At 48.7% G+C, this 13821-nt stretch overlaps 1 protein-coding gene across 1 annotated transcript in view; it reads left to right on the forward strand.

Annotated features, from left to right (window-relative positions):
- The window catches only part of LOC144595875 (sideroflexin-5-like), a 221213-nt gene that overhangs the window by 153741 nt on the left and 53651 nt on the right, over positions 1 to 13821 (forward strand). The window contains exon 13 of the mRNA XM_078403737.1: positions 5925 to 6042. Coding sequence (XP_078259863.1) covers positions 5925 to 6042 — 118 coding nt within the window. The remainder of the gene's footprint in view (positions 1 to 5924; positions 6043 to 13821) is intronic.

The raw sequence follows: 13821 nt of genomic DNA on the forward strand, positions 1-13821 counted from the left end.
GATACAGTGCGGAAACAGGCCATTTCGGCCCACCGGGTCCGCTCCGACCTGCGATCCCCGCATATTAACACTAATCTACACACACTAGGGACAATTTTTTAAAAACATTTACCAAGCCAATTCACCTACAAACCTGTACGTCTTTGGAGTGTGGGAAGAAAAGGAAGATCTCGGAAAAAGCCCACGCAGGTCATGGGGAGAACGTACAAACTCCGTACAGACAGCACCCGTAGTTGGGATGGAACCCGGGTCTCCGGCGCTGCATTCGCTGGAAGGCAGCAACTCTACCGCCGTGCCACCGTTTGTCATCATTTTAATAACTGGCAAATGGTGGGAAGTGTGTTTCTACCGTCTGCGTGCGGTCCCTGTGGAGTTTGTACGTTTTCCCCGTGACCGCGTGGGTTTTCTCCGGGTGATCCGGTTCCCTCCCACATTCCAAAGAAATGTAGGTTTGCAAATTGATTGGCTTTGGTAAAATTGTCCCTGGTGTGTGGTGCTATGGGGCGATCCCTGGTCAGCCAGATTGGCTTCTCTAAGTTGCCCCTAGTTGCCATTTGGGCCTTCAAGCCAACACCGCTATTCATTGCGATCATGGCTGATCATCCACAATCAGTACCCCGTTCCTGCCTTCTCCCCATATCCCTGATTCCACTAGCCCCTAGAGCTCTATCTAACTCTCTTTTAAATTCATCCAGTGAATTGGCCTCCACTGCCTTCTGTGGCAGAGAATTCCACTAAATTCACAACTCTCTGGGATAAAAAAGTTTCTTCTCACCTCAGTTTTAAATGGCCTCCCCTTTCTTCTTCGACTGTGCGGCCCCTGGTTCTGGACTCCCACCAACATTGGGAACATTTGTCCTGCATCCAGCTTGTCCAGTCCTTTTATAATACTCCCTCTGTTGCACCACACTGGGGTCTCGGACTGCGAGGGAGGCTGTCGGGATAGCGATCAGCTACAGTAATGGGCAGGGAAATGGCAGATGGAGATCAATCCGAGCAAGCATGAGGTATTGCACTTTAGGAGCTCTAAGACAAGGGGAAAATGTACAATTAATGGAAGGGATGGTTGGGGGGAGAATAGGGGGGAGAAAAAAGAAATAGACAATAGGTGCAGGAGTAGGCCATTCGGCCCTTCGAGCCAGCACCACCATTCAATGTGATCATGGCAGATCATTCTCAATCAGTACCCCGTTCCTGCCTTCTCCCCATACCCCCTGACTCCGCTATCCTTAAGAGCTCTATCTAGCTCTCTCTTGAATGCATTCAGAGAATTGGCCTCCACTGCCTTCTGATGAAGAGAATTCCACAGATTCACAACTCTCTGACTGAAAAAGTTTTTCCTCATCTCCGTTCTAAATGGCCTCCCCCTTATTCTTGGGGTAATAAATGGGTTATTTAGGGATGGGAGATGAGTGTACTGGAGAGGGGAAAGGCGCAGGGTGAGCGGGGTGTTTAGTTTAGAGATACAGCGCAGAAACAGGCCCACCGGGTCCGCGCCGACCAGCGATCCCCGCACATTAATACTATCCTACGCACACTGGGGACAGTTTTTACATTTATACCAAGCCAATTAACCTACAAACCTGCACGTCTTTGGAGTGTGGGGGAAAACCGAAGATCTCAGAGAAAATCCACGCAGGTCACGGGGAGAACGTGCAAACTCCGTACAGACAGCACCCGTAGTCGGGATGGAACCCGGGTCTCCGGCGCTGCGAGGCAGCAACTCTACCGCTGCGCCACCGTGCCGCCATGGTTGAAACTGATGGGAGAAATGAGTGCGTACCTGGCTGGGAGGAGTGGTGGGGATGGGAAAGAGTTAGTAAGTAATTTAGTTTATTGTCACGTTGACCGAGGTACAGTGAAAAGCTTTTCATGTGTGCTACCCAGTCAAGGAAAAGAGTGATATGATTTCAATCAAGCCGTCCACAGTGTTCAGATATAGAATAAAAGGAATAACATTTAGTGCTAGATAAAGTCCAATTAAAGGACCGCTCTCTAGTTGGTGAGAGGATGGTTCAGTTGCCTGATAACAGCCGGGAAGAAACTGTCCCTGAATCTGGAGGTGTGCGTTTTCACACTTCTGTACCTCTTGCCCGATGGGAGAGGGGAGAAGAGGGAGTGGCCGGGGTGTGACTGGTCCTTGATGATGCTGCTGGCCTTCCCGAGGCAGCGTGAGGTGTAGATGGAGCCAATGGAAGAGAGGTTGTAGAGGTCGAAGGGTTGGAGGGGGGGTAATTACTTGAAATTAGGACAATTAAATGTTCATACCGAAGATCTTATATGTTCCTAGGTGGACACACAATGCTAGAGTAACTCAGTGGGTCATATCGCATCTTGGGAGAGAAGTAATGGGTGACGTTTCGGGTCGAGACCTTTCTTCAGATATTATACGTTCCTCACCATCTCACTCCTCTGCACCCAAAATTCTTTAGTCAGAGGGTGGTGAACTTGTGGCCTTTAGTCAGAGGGTGGTGAACTTGTGGTCTTTATTTGAGGGTGGTGAACTTGTGGTCTTTATTCAGAGGGTGGTGAACTTTGGTCTTTATTTGAGGGTGGTGACTTGTGGTCTTTAGTCAGAGGGTGGTGAACTTGTGGTCTTTATTTGAGGGTGGTGAACTTGTGGTCTTTAGTCAGAGGGTGGTGAACTTGTGGTCTTTATTTGAGGGTGGTGAACTTGTGGTCTTTAGTCAGAGGGTGGTGAACTTGTGGTCTTTATTTGAGGGTGGTGAACTTGTGGTCTTTAGTCAGAGGGTGGTGAACTTGTGGTCTTTATTTGAGGGTGGTGAACTTGTGGTCTTTAGTCAGAGGGTGGTGAACTTGTGGTCTTTATTTGAGGGTGGTGAACTTGTGGTCTTTAGTCAGAGGGTGGTGAACTTGTGGTCTTTAGTCAGAGGGTGGTGAACTTGTGGTCTTTATTTGAGGGTGGTGAACTTGTGGTCTTTAGTCAGAGGGTGGTGAACTTGTGGTCTTTAGTCAGAGGGTGGTGAACTTGTGGTCTTTATTTGAGGGTGGTGAACTTGTGGTCTTTATTTGAGGGTGGTGAATCTGTGGAATTCATTGCCACAGAAGACTGGAGGCCAAGTCAATGGATAATTTTAAGGCAGAGATTGATAGGTTCTTGATAAGGGTGTCGGGGGTTATGGGGAGAAGGCAGGAGAATGGGTTTAGGCGGGAGAGATAGAGCAGTAATGTTTTGAATGGCGGAGTAGACTTGATGGGCCGAATGGCCTAATTCTGCTCCTATCACTCATGAACTTAAGACATTACCACCGATGACAGGGAAAGAAGATTTGGGACTTGACATGATCCTATTTATACTTGGCTTCCCAGTAAAATAGGCCGTCCAATTAAGAAGGGGGACTGCACGTGTTAATGAGCTGCTTAATTGTGGCAGAGCGCCGTTAATGAGGCCCGTGCACTGAGTGGTGTGTGACCTGGCCTGAGAGGACAGCATGCTGGGTGTTCACACCTCACTCCTTCACTCGGCAAACTCACAGCTGGCAGGACAGCAATTAAAAGGCTTCTTTTTTTCTCCCCCTTTTTCCTCAGTAATTTACTGGTAGAATTTTTTTCTGTCTTTAGATTGTGTGACTTCTCTCTTTCTGAGTCCCCCATCGGAAACACAATAGACAATAGGTGCAGGAGTAGGCCGTTTGGCCCTTCGAGCCAGCACCACCATTCACCGTGATCATCCACAATCTGCACCCCGTTCCTGTCTTCTCCCCATACCCCCTGACTCCGCTATCTTTAAAAGCTCTCTCTAACTCTCTCTTGAAAGCATCCAGAGAATTGGCCTCCACTGCCTTCTGAGGCAGAGAATTCCACAGATTCACAACTCTCTGGGTGAAAAAGTTTTTTCTCATCTCCTACACAGAAGGTAGTTGAGGCCAGTTCATTGGCTATATTTAAGAGGGAGTTAGATGTGGCCCTTTTTGCTAAAGGGATCAGGGGGAATGGAGAGAAGGCAGGTACAGGCTACTGAGCTGAATGATCAGCCATGATCATATTGAATCATATTGAATGGCGGTGCAGGCTCGAAGGGCCGAATGGCCTACTCCTGCACCTATTTTCTATGTTTCTATGTTTCTATGTAAATGGCCTACCCCTTATTCTTAAACTGTGCCCCCTGGTTCTGGACTCCCCCAACACCGGGAACATGTTTCCTGCCTCTAGCCTGTGACTGGAGGATGATCTAGAATGAGGGGTGGTCTCACAAAGGAGTATAAGATCACGAAGGGAATAAATTGTAAGTGATAGGAGCAGAATTGGGCCATTCGGCCCATTGAGTCAACTCCGCCATTCAATCAAGGTTTCAAGGTCAGTTTATTGTCACATGTACCAATTAAGGTACAGTGAAGTTTGAGTTATCATACAGCCATACTAAGTGAAAAGCACCAAGACACAGTCACATAAAGGTTAATATAAACATACACCACAGTGGATTCCTCATTCCTCACTGTGATGGAAGGTAATAAAGCTCAAACTTCTTCCTCATTGCTGATCTATCTCTCCCTCCTAACCCCATTCTCCTGCCTTCTCCCCATACCCCCTGACACCCGTACTAATCAAGAATCTGCCTTAAAAATATCCATTGATGGCCTCCACATCCTTCTGTGGCAAAGAATTCCACCACAGATAGGGTAAATGCCTCTCGATACCCAGAGTAGGTGATCTAATAGAGATCATGAAGGGAATAAATTGGGTAAATGCAGTCTTTTACCCAAAATAGGTGAATCTCTATAGTATATATGATCATGAGAGGAATAGATAGGATCAATGCACAGTCTTTTACCTAGAGTAGGTGGTCTGATGGAGTGTATACAATTATGAAGGGAATAGATCATGTAAAAGAGTCATAGAGTCATAGATGGAGTCATGGATTGATACAGTGTGGAAACAGGCCCTTCGGCCCAACTCACCCACACTGGCTAACAATGTCCCAGCTATCCTAGTCCCGCTTGCCTGCGCTTGGTCCATATCCCTCCAAACCTGTCCGATCCATGTACCTGTCCAACTGTTTCTTAAACGATGGGATAGTCCCAGCCTCAACTACCTCCTCTGGCAGCTTGTTCCATACACCCACCACCCTCTGTGTGAAAAAGTTACCCCTTGGATTCCTATTAAATCTTTTCCCCTTCACTTTTGAACCTATGTCCTCTGGTCCTCGATTCCCCCACTCTGGGTCAAAGACTCTGTGCATCTGCCCGATCTAAAGCACAGAGTCTTTTATCCAGAGTAGGGGAATCGAGGACCAGAGAACATAGGTTCAAAGTGAGAGGGGGAAAAGATTCAATGGGAACCTGGGGCAACTTTGTTACACTGAGGGTGGTGGGTGTATGGAACAAGCTGCCGGAGGAGGTAGTTGAGGTAGGTACCAGCACAACGTTTTACAAACATGTCAGTTGTTTATTTATTTTTTATTATCAGTTTCCTTTACTGAGGTACTGTGAAAAAAACATGGAGAGAACCCTAACTCTAATACTGCTCTGTGTTCCATGTTCTGATGGTTGCTGAGAGAAAAGCTGCTTTTTTTAGTTTAGTTTAGTTTAGAGATACAGCGCAGAAACAGGCCCTTTCGGCCCACCGGGTCCGCGCCGACCAGCGATCCCCGCACACTAACACTATCCTACACCCACTAGGGACAATTTTTACCTTTACCGAGCCAGTTAACCTACAAACCTGCACGTCTTTGGGGCGTGGGAGGAAACCGAAGATCTCGGAGAAAACCCACGCAGGTCACGGGGAGAACGTACAAACTCCGTACAGACAGCGCCCGTAGTCGGGATGGAACCCGGGTCTCCGGCGTTGCATTCGCTGTCAGGCGGCAACTCTACCGCTGCGCCACCGTGACCGCCCCGTGATCTTGAACCTGGTGGAGATACTGAGAGAAGGAAGTCCACTGACACGTCTACCTTTCTGTGCAGAACACGGATGCTGCAAGCACGCCCGAGACTGGCGCTCCCGATGCACAGCCTCGTGTGCCTGGCTGCCTTTGGATTTGCACTGCCCCTGGCCATCAGCCTCTTCCCACAGATCTCTGAGGTCAGTAAATACCAACCATTATTTCGGTTATGTTTCAATATGGTTTGCTGGCTTGTGTGGAATTTTAAAGAAACATCGAATATAGGTGCAGGAGTAGGCCATTCGGCACCGCCATTCAATGTGATCATGGCTGATCATCCAAAATCAGTACCCCGCTCCTGCTTTTTTCCCATTTCCCTTGATTCCGTTAACCCGAAGAGCTAAATCTGCATGGCAGATGCAGTTTAATGTGGATAAGTGTGAGGTTATCCACTTTGGTGGTAAGAATAGGAAGGCAGAGTATTATCTGAATGGTGTCAAGTTAGGAACAGGGGACGTACAACGAGATCTGGGTGTCCTAGTGCATCAGTCACTGAAAGGAAGCATGCAGGTACAGCAGGCAGTGAAGTAAGCCAATGGAATGTTGGCCTTCATAACAAGAGCAGTTGAGTATAGGAGCAAAGAGGTCCTTCTGCAGTTGTACAGGGCCCTAGTGAGACCGCACCTGGAGTACTGTGTGCAGTTTTGGTCTCCAAATTTGAGGAAGGATATTCTTGCTATTGAGGGCATGCAGCGTAGGTTTATTAGGTTAATTCCCGGAATGGCGGGATTGTCATATGTTGAAAGACTGGAACGACTAGGCTTGTATACACTGGAATTTAGAAGGATGAGAGAAGATCTTATCGAAACGTATAAGATTATTAAGGGTTGGACACGTTAGAGGCAGGAAACATGTTCCCAATGTTGGGGGAGTCCAGAACAAGGGGCCACAGTTTAAGAATAAGGGGTAGGCCATTTAGAACTGAGATGAGGAAAAACTTTTTCAGTCAGAGAGTTGTGAATCTGTTGAATTCTCTGCCTCAGAAGGCAGTGGAGGCCAATTCTCTAAATGCATTCAGAGAGAGAGAGCTAGATAGAGCTCTTAAGGATAGCAGTCAGGGGGTATGGGGAGAAGGCAGGAACGGGGTACTGATTGAGAATGATCAGCCATGGCCACATTGAATGGCGGTGCTGGCTCGAAGGGCCGAATGGCCTCCTCCTGTACCTATTGTCTATTGTCTATTGTCTATTGTCATTTCCGTTAGCCTGAAGAGTTAAATCTAACTCTCTCTCTTAAACATCCAGTGAATTGGCCTCCACTGCCTTCTGTGGCAGAGAATTCCACAGATTATGCAACTATGTAAAGGGGATTTAACTCTGTATCTATGCTATGCTTTATGTGCTTTATCTGATCCCAGGAATGAGTGGGTTAACGAATGATGAGCGTTTGACGATACTGGGCCTATACTCGCTGGAGTTCAGAAGAATGAGGGGGGACCTCATTGAAACTTACCAAATAGTGAAAGGCTTGGATAGAGTGGATGTGGAGAGGATGTTTCCACTAGTGGGAGAGTCTAGGACTAGAGGTCATAGCCTCGGACTTAAAGAAAATTCTTTTAGGACAGAAACGAGGAAAATTTTCTTTAGTCAGATGGTAGTGAATCTGTGGAATTCATTGCCACAGACGGCAGAGATAGATTGGATCTTGATTTGTACGGGTGTCAGAGAAGGCAGGAGAATGGGGTCAGGAGGGAGAGATAGATCAGCCATGATTGAATGGCAGAGTAGACTTGATGGGGCGAATGGCCCAATTTTGCTCCTATCTCTTATGATCTTTTGATCTTCATAATCACCCAACACAGAAACATGCCCTTTCTATGTGTCTCCACCACCACCCCTGGCAGCGTGTTCCAAGCACTGACCATCCTGTGTGTAAAGAAACGTTGCCCTGCACATCTGCCATGTAAGTCACCTGCAATGTAACATGAGCAAACCATGCGCGTGGTGTGAGAGACAGCCACTACACATGGAACCATCATCGACAATACAAATGTGACGATTTAACCCATCTGCTGCAGTAGTCGAGCGTCACGGTGGCGCAGCGATAGAATTGCTGCCTCACAGCGCCGTAGACCCAGGTTCCATCCTGACCACGGGTGCTGCCTGTACGGAGTTTGTACGTTCTCCCCGTGACATAGAAACATAGAAAATAGGTGCAGGAGGAGGTCATTTGGCACTTCGAGCCAGCGCCGCCATTCATTGTGATCACGGCTGATCGTCCACAATCAGTAACCCGTGCCTGCCTTCTCCCCTTGATTCCACTAGCCCCGAGAGCTCTATCTAATTCTCTTTTAAATTCATCCAGTGAATCGGCCTCCACTGCCTTCTGTGGCAGAGAATTCCACAAATTCACAACTCTCTGGGTGAAAAAGTTCCTTCTCACCTCAGTTTTAGGTGACCTGCGTGGGTTTTCTCCAGTGAGCTCCAGTTCCCTCCCACACTCCAAAGACATGCAAGTTAATAGGTTAATCAGCTTGGCATAACTGTAAATTGTCCCTGGTCTCTGTAGGACAGTGCTAGTGTGCGGGGATCGTTGGTCGGCGCGGACTCGATGGGCCAAAGGGCCTGTTTCCGCGCTGTGTCTCTAAACTAAACTAACCTACAGTAATTCAGTGATAATGGTATGGTGTCCATCTAACCTGCGGCTGGGTATTACAGGCCACAATTAGACAGAGCATATAATTAAACCTTGTTCACACATTGCTCAAAGTAAAGGTCACAGTCTCGGTGGCTGCAGCTCTGACACACCAGCTGAAGTGAGTTTGCTGAAGAGACGGCAGGGGTATCGTCAACCTCTTCCTTCGCAAAGATGCCGGTTCTTTCATCAATTCCATGATCAGCCATCAATGTGCCTGACAATTCACTACGCTGACATGCCCTGCTATTCCTATCCATCAACATGTTCACTGTGACAGTGTGAGAAAATAACTGCAGATGCTGGTACAAATCGAAGGTATTTATTTCACGAAATGCTGGAGTAACTCAGCGGGTCAGGCAGCATCTCAGGAGAGAAGGGATGGGTGACGTTTCGGGTCGAGACCCTTCTTCAGACTGTGATAGATCAATAGTCAATAGTCAATTTATTTGTCACATACACATAAATGTGCAGGGAAATGAAAAATTACCCGCAGTTCAACAATAAGACCAATAAGAATAATCAATAAAAATGCAATAACACATACAATCATAAACCAACACCAAACAAAAGAAACATCCATCACAGTGAGTCTCCTCCAGTCACCTCCTCACTGTGATGGAAGGCCAGAATGTCTTTTTCTCTTCCCCTGCCATCTTCTCCCGCGGTCAGGCTGTTGGAGTTGCCACGTCGGGGCGGTCGGGGCTCCCGACTTTGAAGCCCCCGCCGGGCGGAGGAAATCCCGCGGCCAAACCGAGAACCAGTCGGCGGCACGGTGGCGCAGCGGGTAGAGCTGCTGCCTCACAGCGCCAGAGACCCGGGTTCCATCCTGACTACGGGTGCTGTCTGTACGTTCGCCCTGTGACTGCGTGGGTTTTCCCCAGGGGCTCAGGTTTCCTTTCACACACACACCGAGGCTCAGTGAAAATCTTTTGTTGCGCGCTAAACCAGTCAGCGGAAAGACAATACATGATTACAGTCGAGACGTTACAGTGTACATAGACGTGACAAGGGGAATAACGTTTAGTGCAAGGTAAAGCCAGCAAAGTCCGATCGAGGGTAGTCCAAGGGTCTCCAATGCGGCAGATCAGCACTGCTCTCTGTGGTACGATGATTCACTTCCCTGACAAGGGACTCATCCTTAATGATGCAGCTGGCCCTGCCAAGGTTTGTATTGAAGATAGACACAGAGTGCTGGAGTAACTCAGCGGGTCAGGCAGCATCTCTGGAGAACATGGATAGGTGACGTTTCACAGAGTGCTGGAGTAACTCAGCGGGTCAGGCAGCATCTCTGGAGAACATGGATAGGTGACGTTTCACAGAGTGCTGGAGTAACTCAGCGGGTCAGGCAGCATCTCTGGAGAACATGGATAGGTGATGTTTTGGATCGAGACCGTTCTTCAGACTGAAAGTAGAGGTGGGGTGGAGGGGGGAGGGAAATTAATTGGAGGCAAGAAAAGGTCATCGACAGGTGACCACAGGAAGGGTGGAGGCCATAATGGCTAGACCTCCAACGGGATCCCACTACTGGCCACATCTTCCCATCTCCACCCCTTTTTGCTTTCCGCAGAGACTGTACCCTCCAAAACTCCCTGGTCCACTCGTCGCTTCCCACCCAAACCGCCCCCTCCCCAGGTACCTTTCCCTGCAACTGCAGGAGATGCAACACCTGTCTTTCCAAGTGAGGCAGAGGTTCACCTGCACGTCCTCCAACCTCATCTATTGTATCCGCTGTTCCAGATGTCAACTTCTCTACATCGGTGAGACCAAGCTCAGGCTCGACGATCGTTTCGCTGAACACCTCCGCTCAGTCCGTCTCAACCAACCTGATCTCCCGGTGGTTCAGCACTTCAACTCTCCCTCCCATTCCCAGTCTGACCTTTCTGTCCTGGGCCTCCTCCATTGTCAGAGTGAGGCCCAGCGCAAATTGGAGGACAGCACCTCATGACCGGGGTGGGACAAGTGTTTGAGTATGTTGGTGATATGTGCAATCCAGAGGGCTCTTGGCAAGGTGCATTTGGAGTCACAGAGTGATACAGCGTGGAAACAGGCCCTTCGGCCCAACTCGCCCACACCGGCCAACATGGCCCATCTACACTAGTCCCACTTGCCTGCGTTTGGCCCATATCCCTCTAAACCTGTCCTATACATGTGCCTGTCTCAACGTTTCTTTAACGTTGCGAAGGTACCTGCCTCAACTACCTCCTCCGACAGCTCGTTCCATACACTTCGTGTGATAAAGATTACCCCTCAGGTTCCTGTCAAATCTTTTCCACCATTCACTTTAAGATCACGCACCATGAATACCACCATTGCCCTGTACTTCATTCAACCCCAATTTGTCAAAAGGACCCACAGCAATATGCTGGCTGGTTGTTTGACTTCATTCAAGACCCATCCTGTATTAGGACTGACTTACCGATAGAAGCCAGTGGGTTGTGCTAGAAGGGCATTATTCTGACCGCAGGTCCATAACCTGTGGAGTTCCACAGGGATCCGTGCTGGGAACTCTGTTGTTTGTGATATATATAAATGACTGAACATACTAAATCAAACTGAACTGAACTCCAGTAAAATAAGGTGCAGAGAAGTTTTACAAGGGCCTGGGGGGGAACCACTGAGAACAAAGATAAACTGTACTAAACTAAAACACCTTTCCACCTGGAGCCTCTGTTGTTATTTATACAACAACCATTATTTAGAACCAGGTTGTATCAAATAGCCATTTGTCTTTCTTTGCCCATGGGTCGACTGGGCTTGTATTCACTGGAATTTAGAAGGGTGAGAGGTGACCCTGCAGAATGGGATTGGACAGGCTAGATGCAGGAAAAATGTTCCCCATGTTGGGTGAGTTGGGGGTCACAGTTTATAAGGGGGAGGCCATTTAAGACTGACATGAGGAAAAGCTTTTTCACCCAGGCAGTTGTGAATCTGTGGAATTCTCTGCCACTGAAGGCAGTGGAGGCCAATTCACTGGATGTTTTCAGGAGAGAGTTAAATATAGCTCTTAGACATTAGACAATAGGTGCAGGAGGAAGCCATTCGGCCCTTCGAGCCAGCACCGCCATTCAATGTGATCATGGCTGATCATTCTCAATCAGTACCCCGTTCCTGCCTTCTCCCCATACCCCCTGACTCCGCTATCCTTAAGAGCTCTATCTAGCTCTCTCTTGAATGCATCCAGAGAATTAGGGCTAACAAAATCAAGGGATATGGGGAGAAAGGAGGAATAAGGTACTGATTTTGGATGATCAGTCAAGATCATATTGAACGGTGGTGCTGGCTCGAAGGGCCGAATGGCCTACTCCTGCATCTATTTTCTATGTTTCTATGTTTCTATAAACGTAGATGGGTTGATCAGTAAGTCTGCTGATGACAGCAAGATCCATGGAGTTGTGGACTGAACAAGACTGTCAAAACATACAGTGGGATAGAGATGAACGACAGAAATGGACGGAGAAATAGCAGGTGGTGTTTAATCTGAGCAAGTGTAAGGTGTCGCACTTTGGGAGGTTGAATGTAAAGGGAAAGTATAAAGTTGTGGCAAGACCCCGAACAGCATTGATGTGCAGAAAGATCTTGGAATCCAAGTCCACAGCTCCCTGAAAGTGGCGACAGTAAGTAGATAAGTACTTAACTGTTAAGTACAGTTAAGAGCTACTTAACTCTAACTCTTAAGTAGACGTAAGAGTTAGACTAGACTAGTCAAACTCTAGTCAACTCTGTTTGACTAGAGTTGCCAACTGTCCCGTATTAACCGGGACATCCCGTAACACACGTGGTAAAGACGGCGTGTGGTGGTACATTGACTACGAGTCATGATGCAGCTCTGTAGGACTTTGTTCAGGCCGCATCAGGAGTATTGTGTGCAGTTCGGGTTTCCCTCATACAGGGAGGATGTGGAGGCTGTGCATCACCCGCCTTTTGCCAAGCGCGTACAAAAGAGGAGCTCACTGAAGGTCGCGTTATATTTACCTGTTCGGCAATCTAAAGTCCTGAACATTTTACATAAATGGTGGTGGGTGTATGGAACGAGCTGCCAGAGGAGGTAGTTGAGGCTTGGACTACCCCATCGTTTAAGAAACAGTTAGACAGGTACATGGATAGGACAGGTATAGGGGGATATGGGCCAAACGCAGGCAGGTGGGACTAGTGTAGATGGGACATGTTGGCTGGTATGGGCAAGTTGGGACGAAGGGCCTGTTTCCACACCATATGACTGTTTGACTAGAGTTGCCAACTGTCCCGTATTAACCGGGACATCCTGTATTTTGGGCTAAATTGGTTTGTCCCGTACGGGACCGCCCTTGTCCTGTATTAGGCCCGGATGGCGCTGTAGGTCTGGACACAGTAGGCCCAGACACAGTAGGCCCGGACACAGGAGGCCCGGACACTGTAGGCCCGGACACTGTAGGCCCGGACACAGCAGGCCCGGACACATCAGGCCCGGACACAACAGGCCCAGACACTGTAGGCCCGGACACAGCCGGCCCGGACACAGCAGGCCCGGACACAGCAGGCCCGGACACAGCAGCCCCGGACACTGTCGGCCTGGACACTGTAGCCCGGAGGCCGCTGTAGTCCTGGACAGTGTAGGCCCAGGCGTCGCCTCACGGCAACCCACCTCCCAGACCGGGCGGCCACCATTGATGGAGCGGGAGCACGTGTCCACTGGCTGGGTGAGGTCATGTGGGGCGCGGGGCGGCGACGTCACCTTTTGTCCTTTATTTGGAAGTGAGGGAGTTGGCAACCGTACCTGTGACTACAAGATTAACGTAAATGTTACTTAAGTCTTGATTTTGGTTCTTTGCTTTAAACTTCCATGGAAGCTGTACATGGGGTGCCAACTGTGTGGCTCCAGGATTGTTGTTTATTCAGCAGAATAAGAGTCACTCACTGAGGAGCCAGATGGAGTTCCTGTTTGTTCAGCTGGGTGACAGTAACACAGTAGGCATCTCCAAGCTCTTCCTGTATATTCAGCAGGGTGAGGGTCACTCACTGTGGATCAGTATGGAGCCTGCTCTCAGCAGATCCAAGAGCGCTAGTTTATGCAGTGGAAGAAATATTACTCACTGTGCGGCTGCCCTGACAACATTAGGGAGGGCAACGCAGAGCACACTTCATCCTGTGAGGTGATGCATGGAGTTGCAGAAGCCGGTTTACAGAGAAAAACACAAAGCGCTGGAGTAACTCAGCGGGTCAGGCGGCATCTGTGGATAGGTGACATTTCGGGGTCGGGACACCTCTTCACACTTCATTCATGGAAAACATAGAAAATAGGTGCA

The sequence above is a fragment of the Rhinoraja longicauda genome, chromosome 1 (genome assembly GCF_053455715.1).
Source record: "Rhinoraja longicauda isolate Sanriku21f chromosome 1, sRhiLon1.1, whole genome shotgun sequence".
Taxonomy (NCBI): Eukaryota; Metazoa; Chordata; class Chondrichthyes; order Rajiformes; family Arhynchobatidae; genus Rhinoraja; species Rhinoraja longicauda.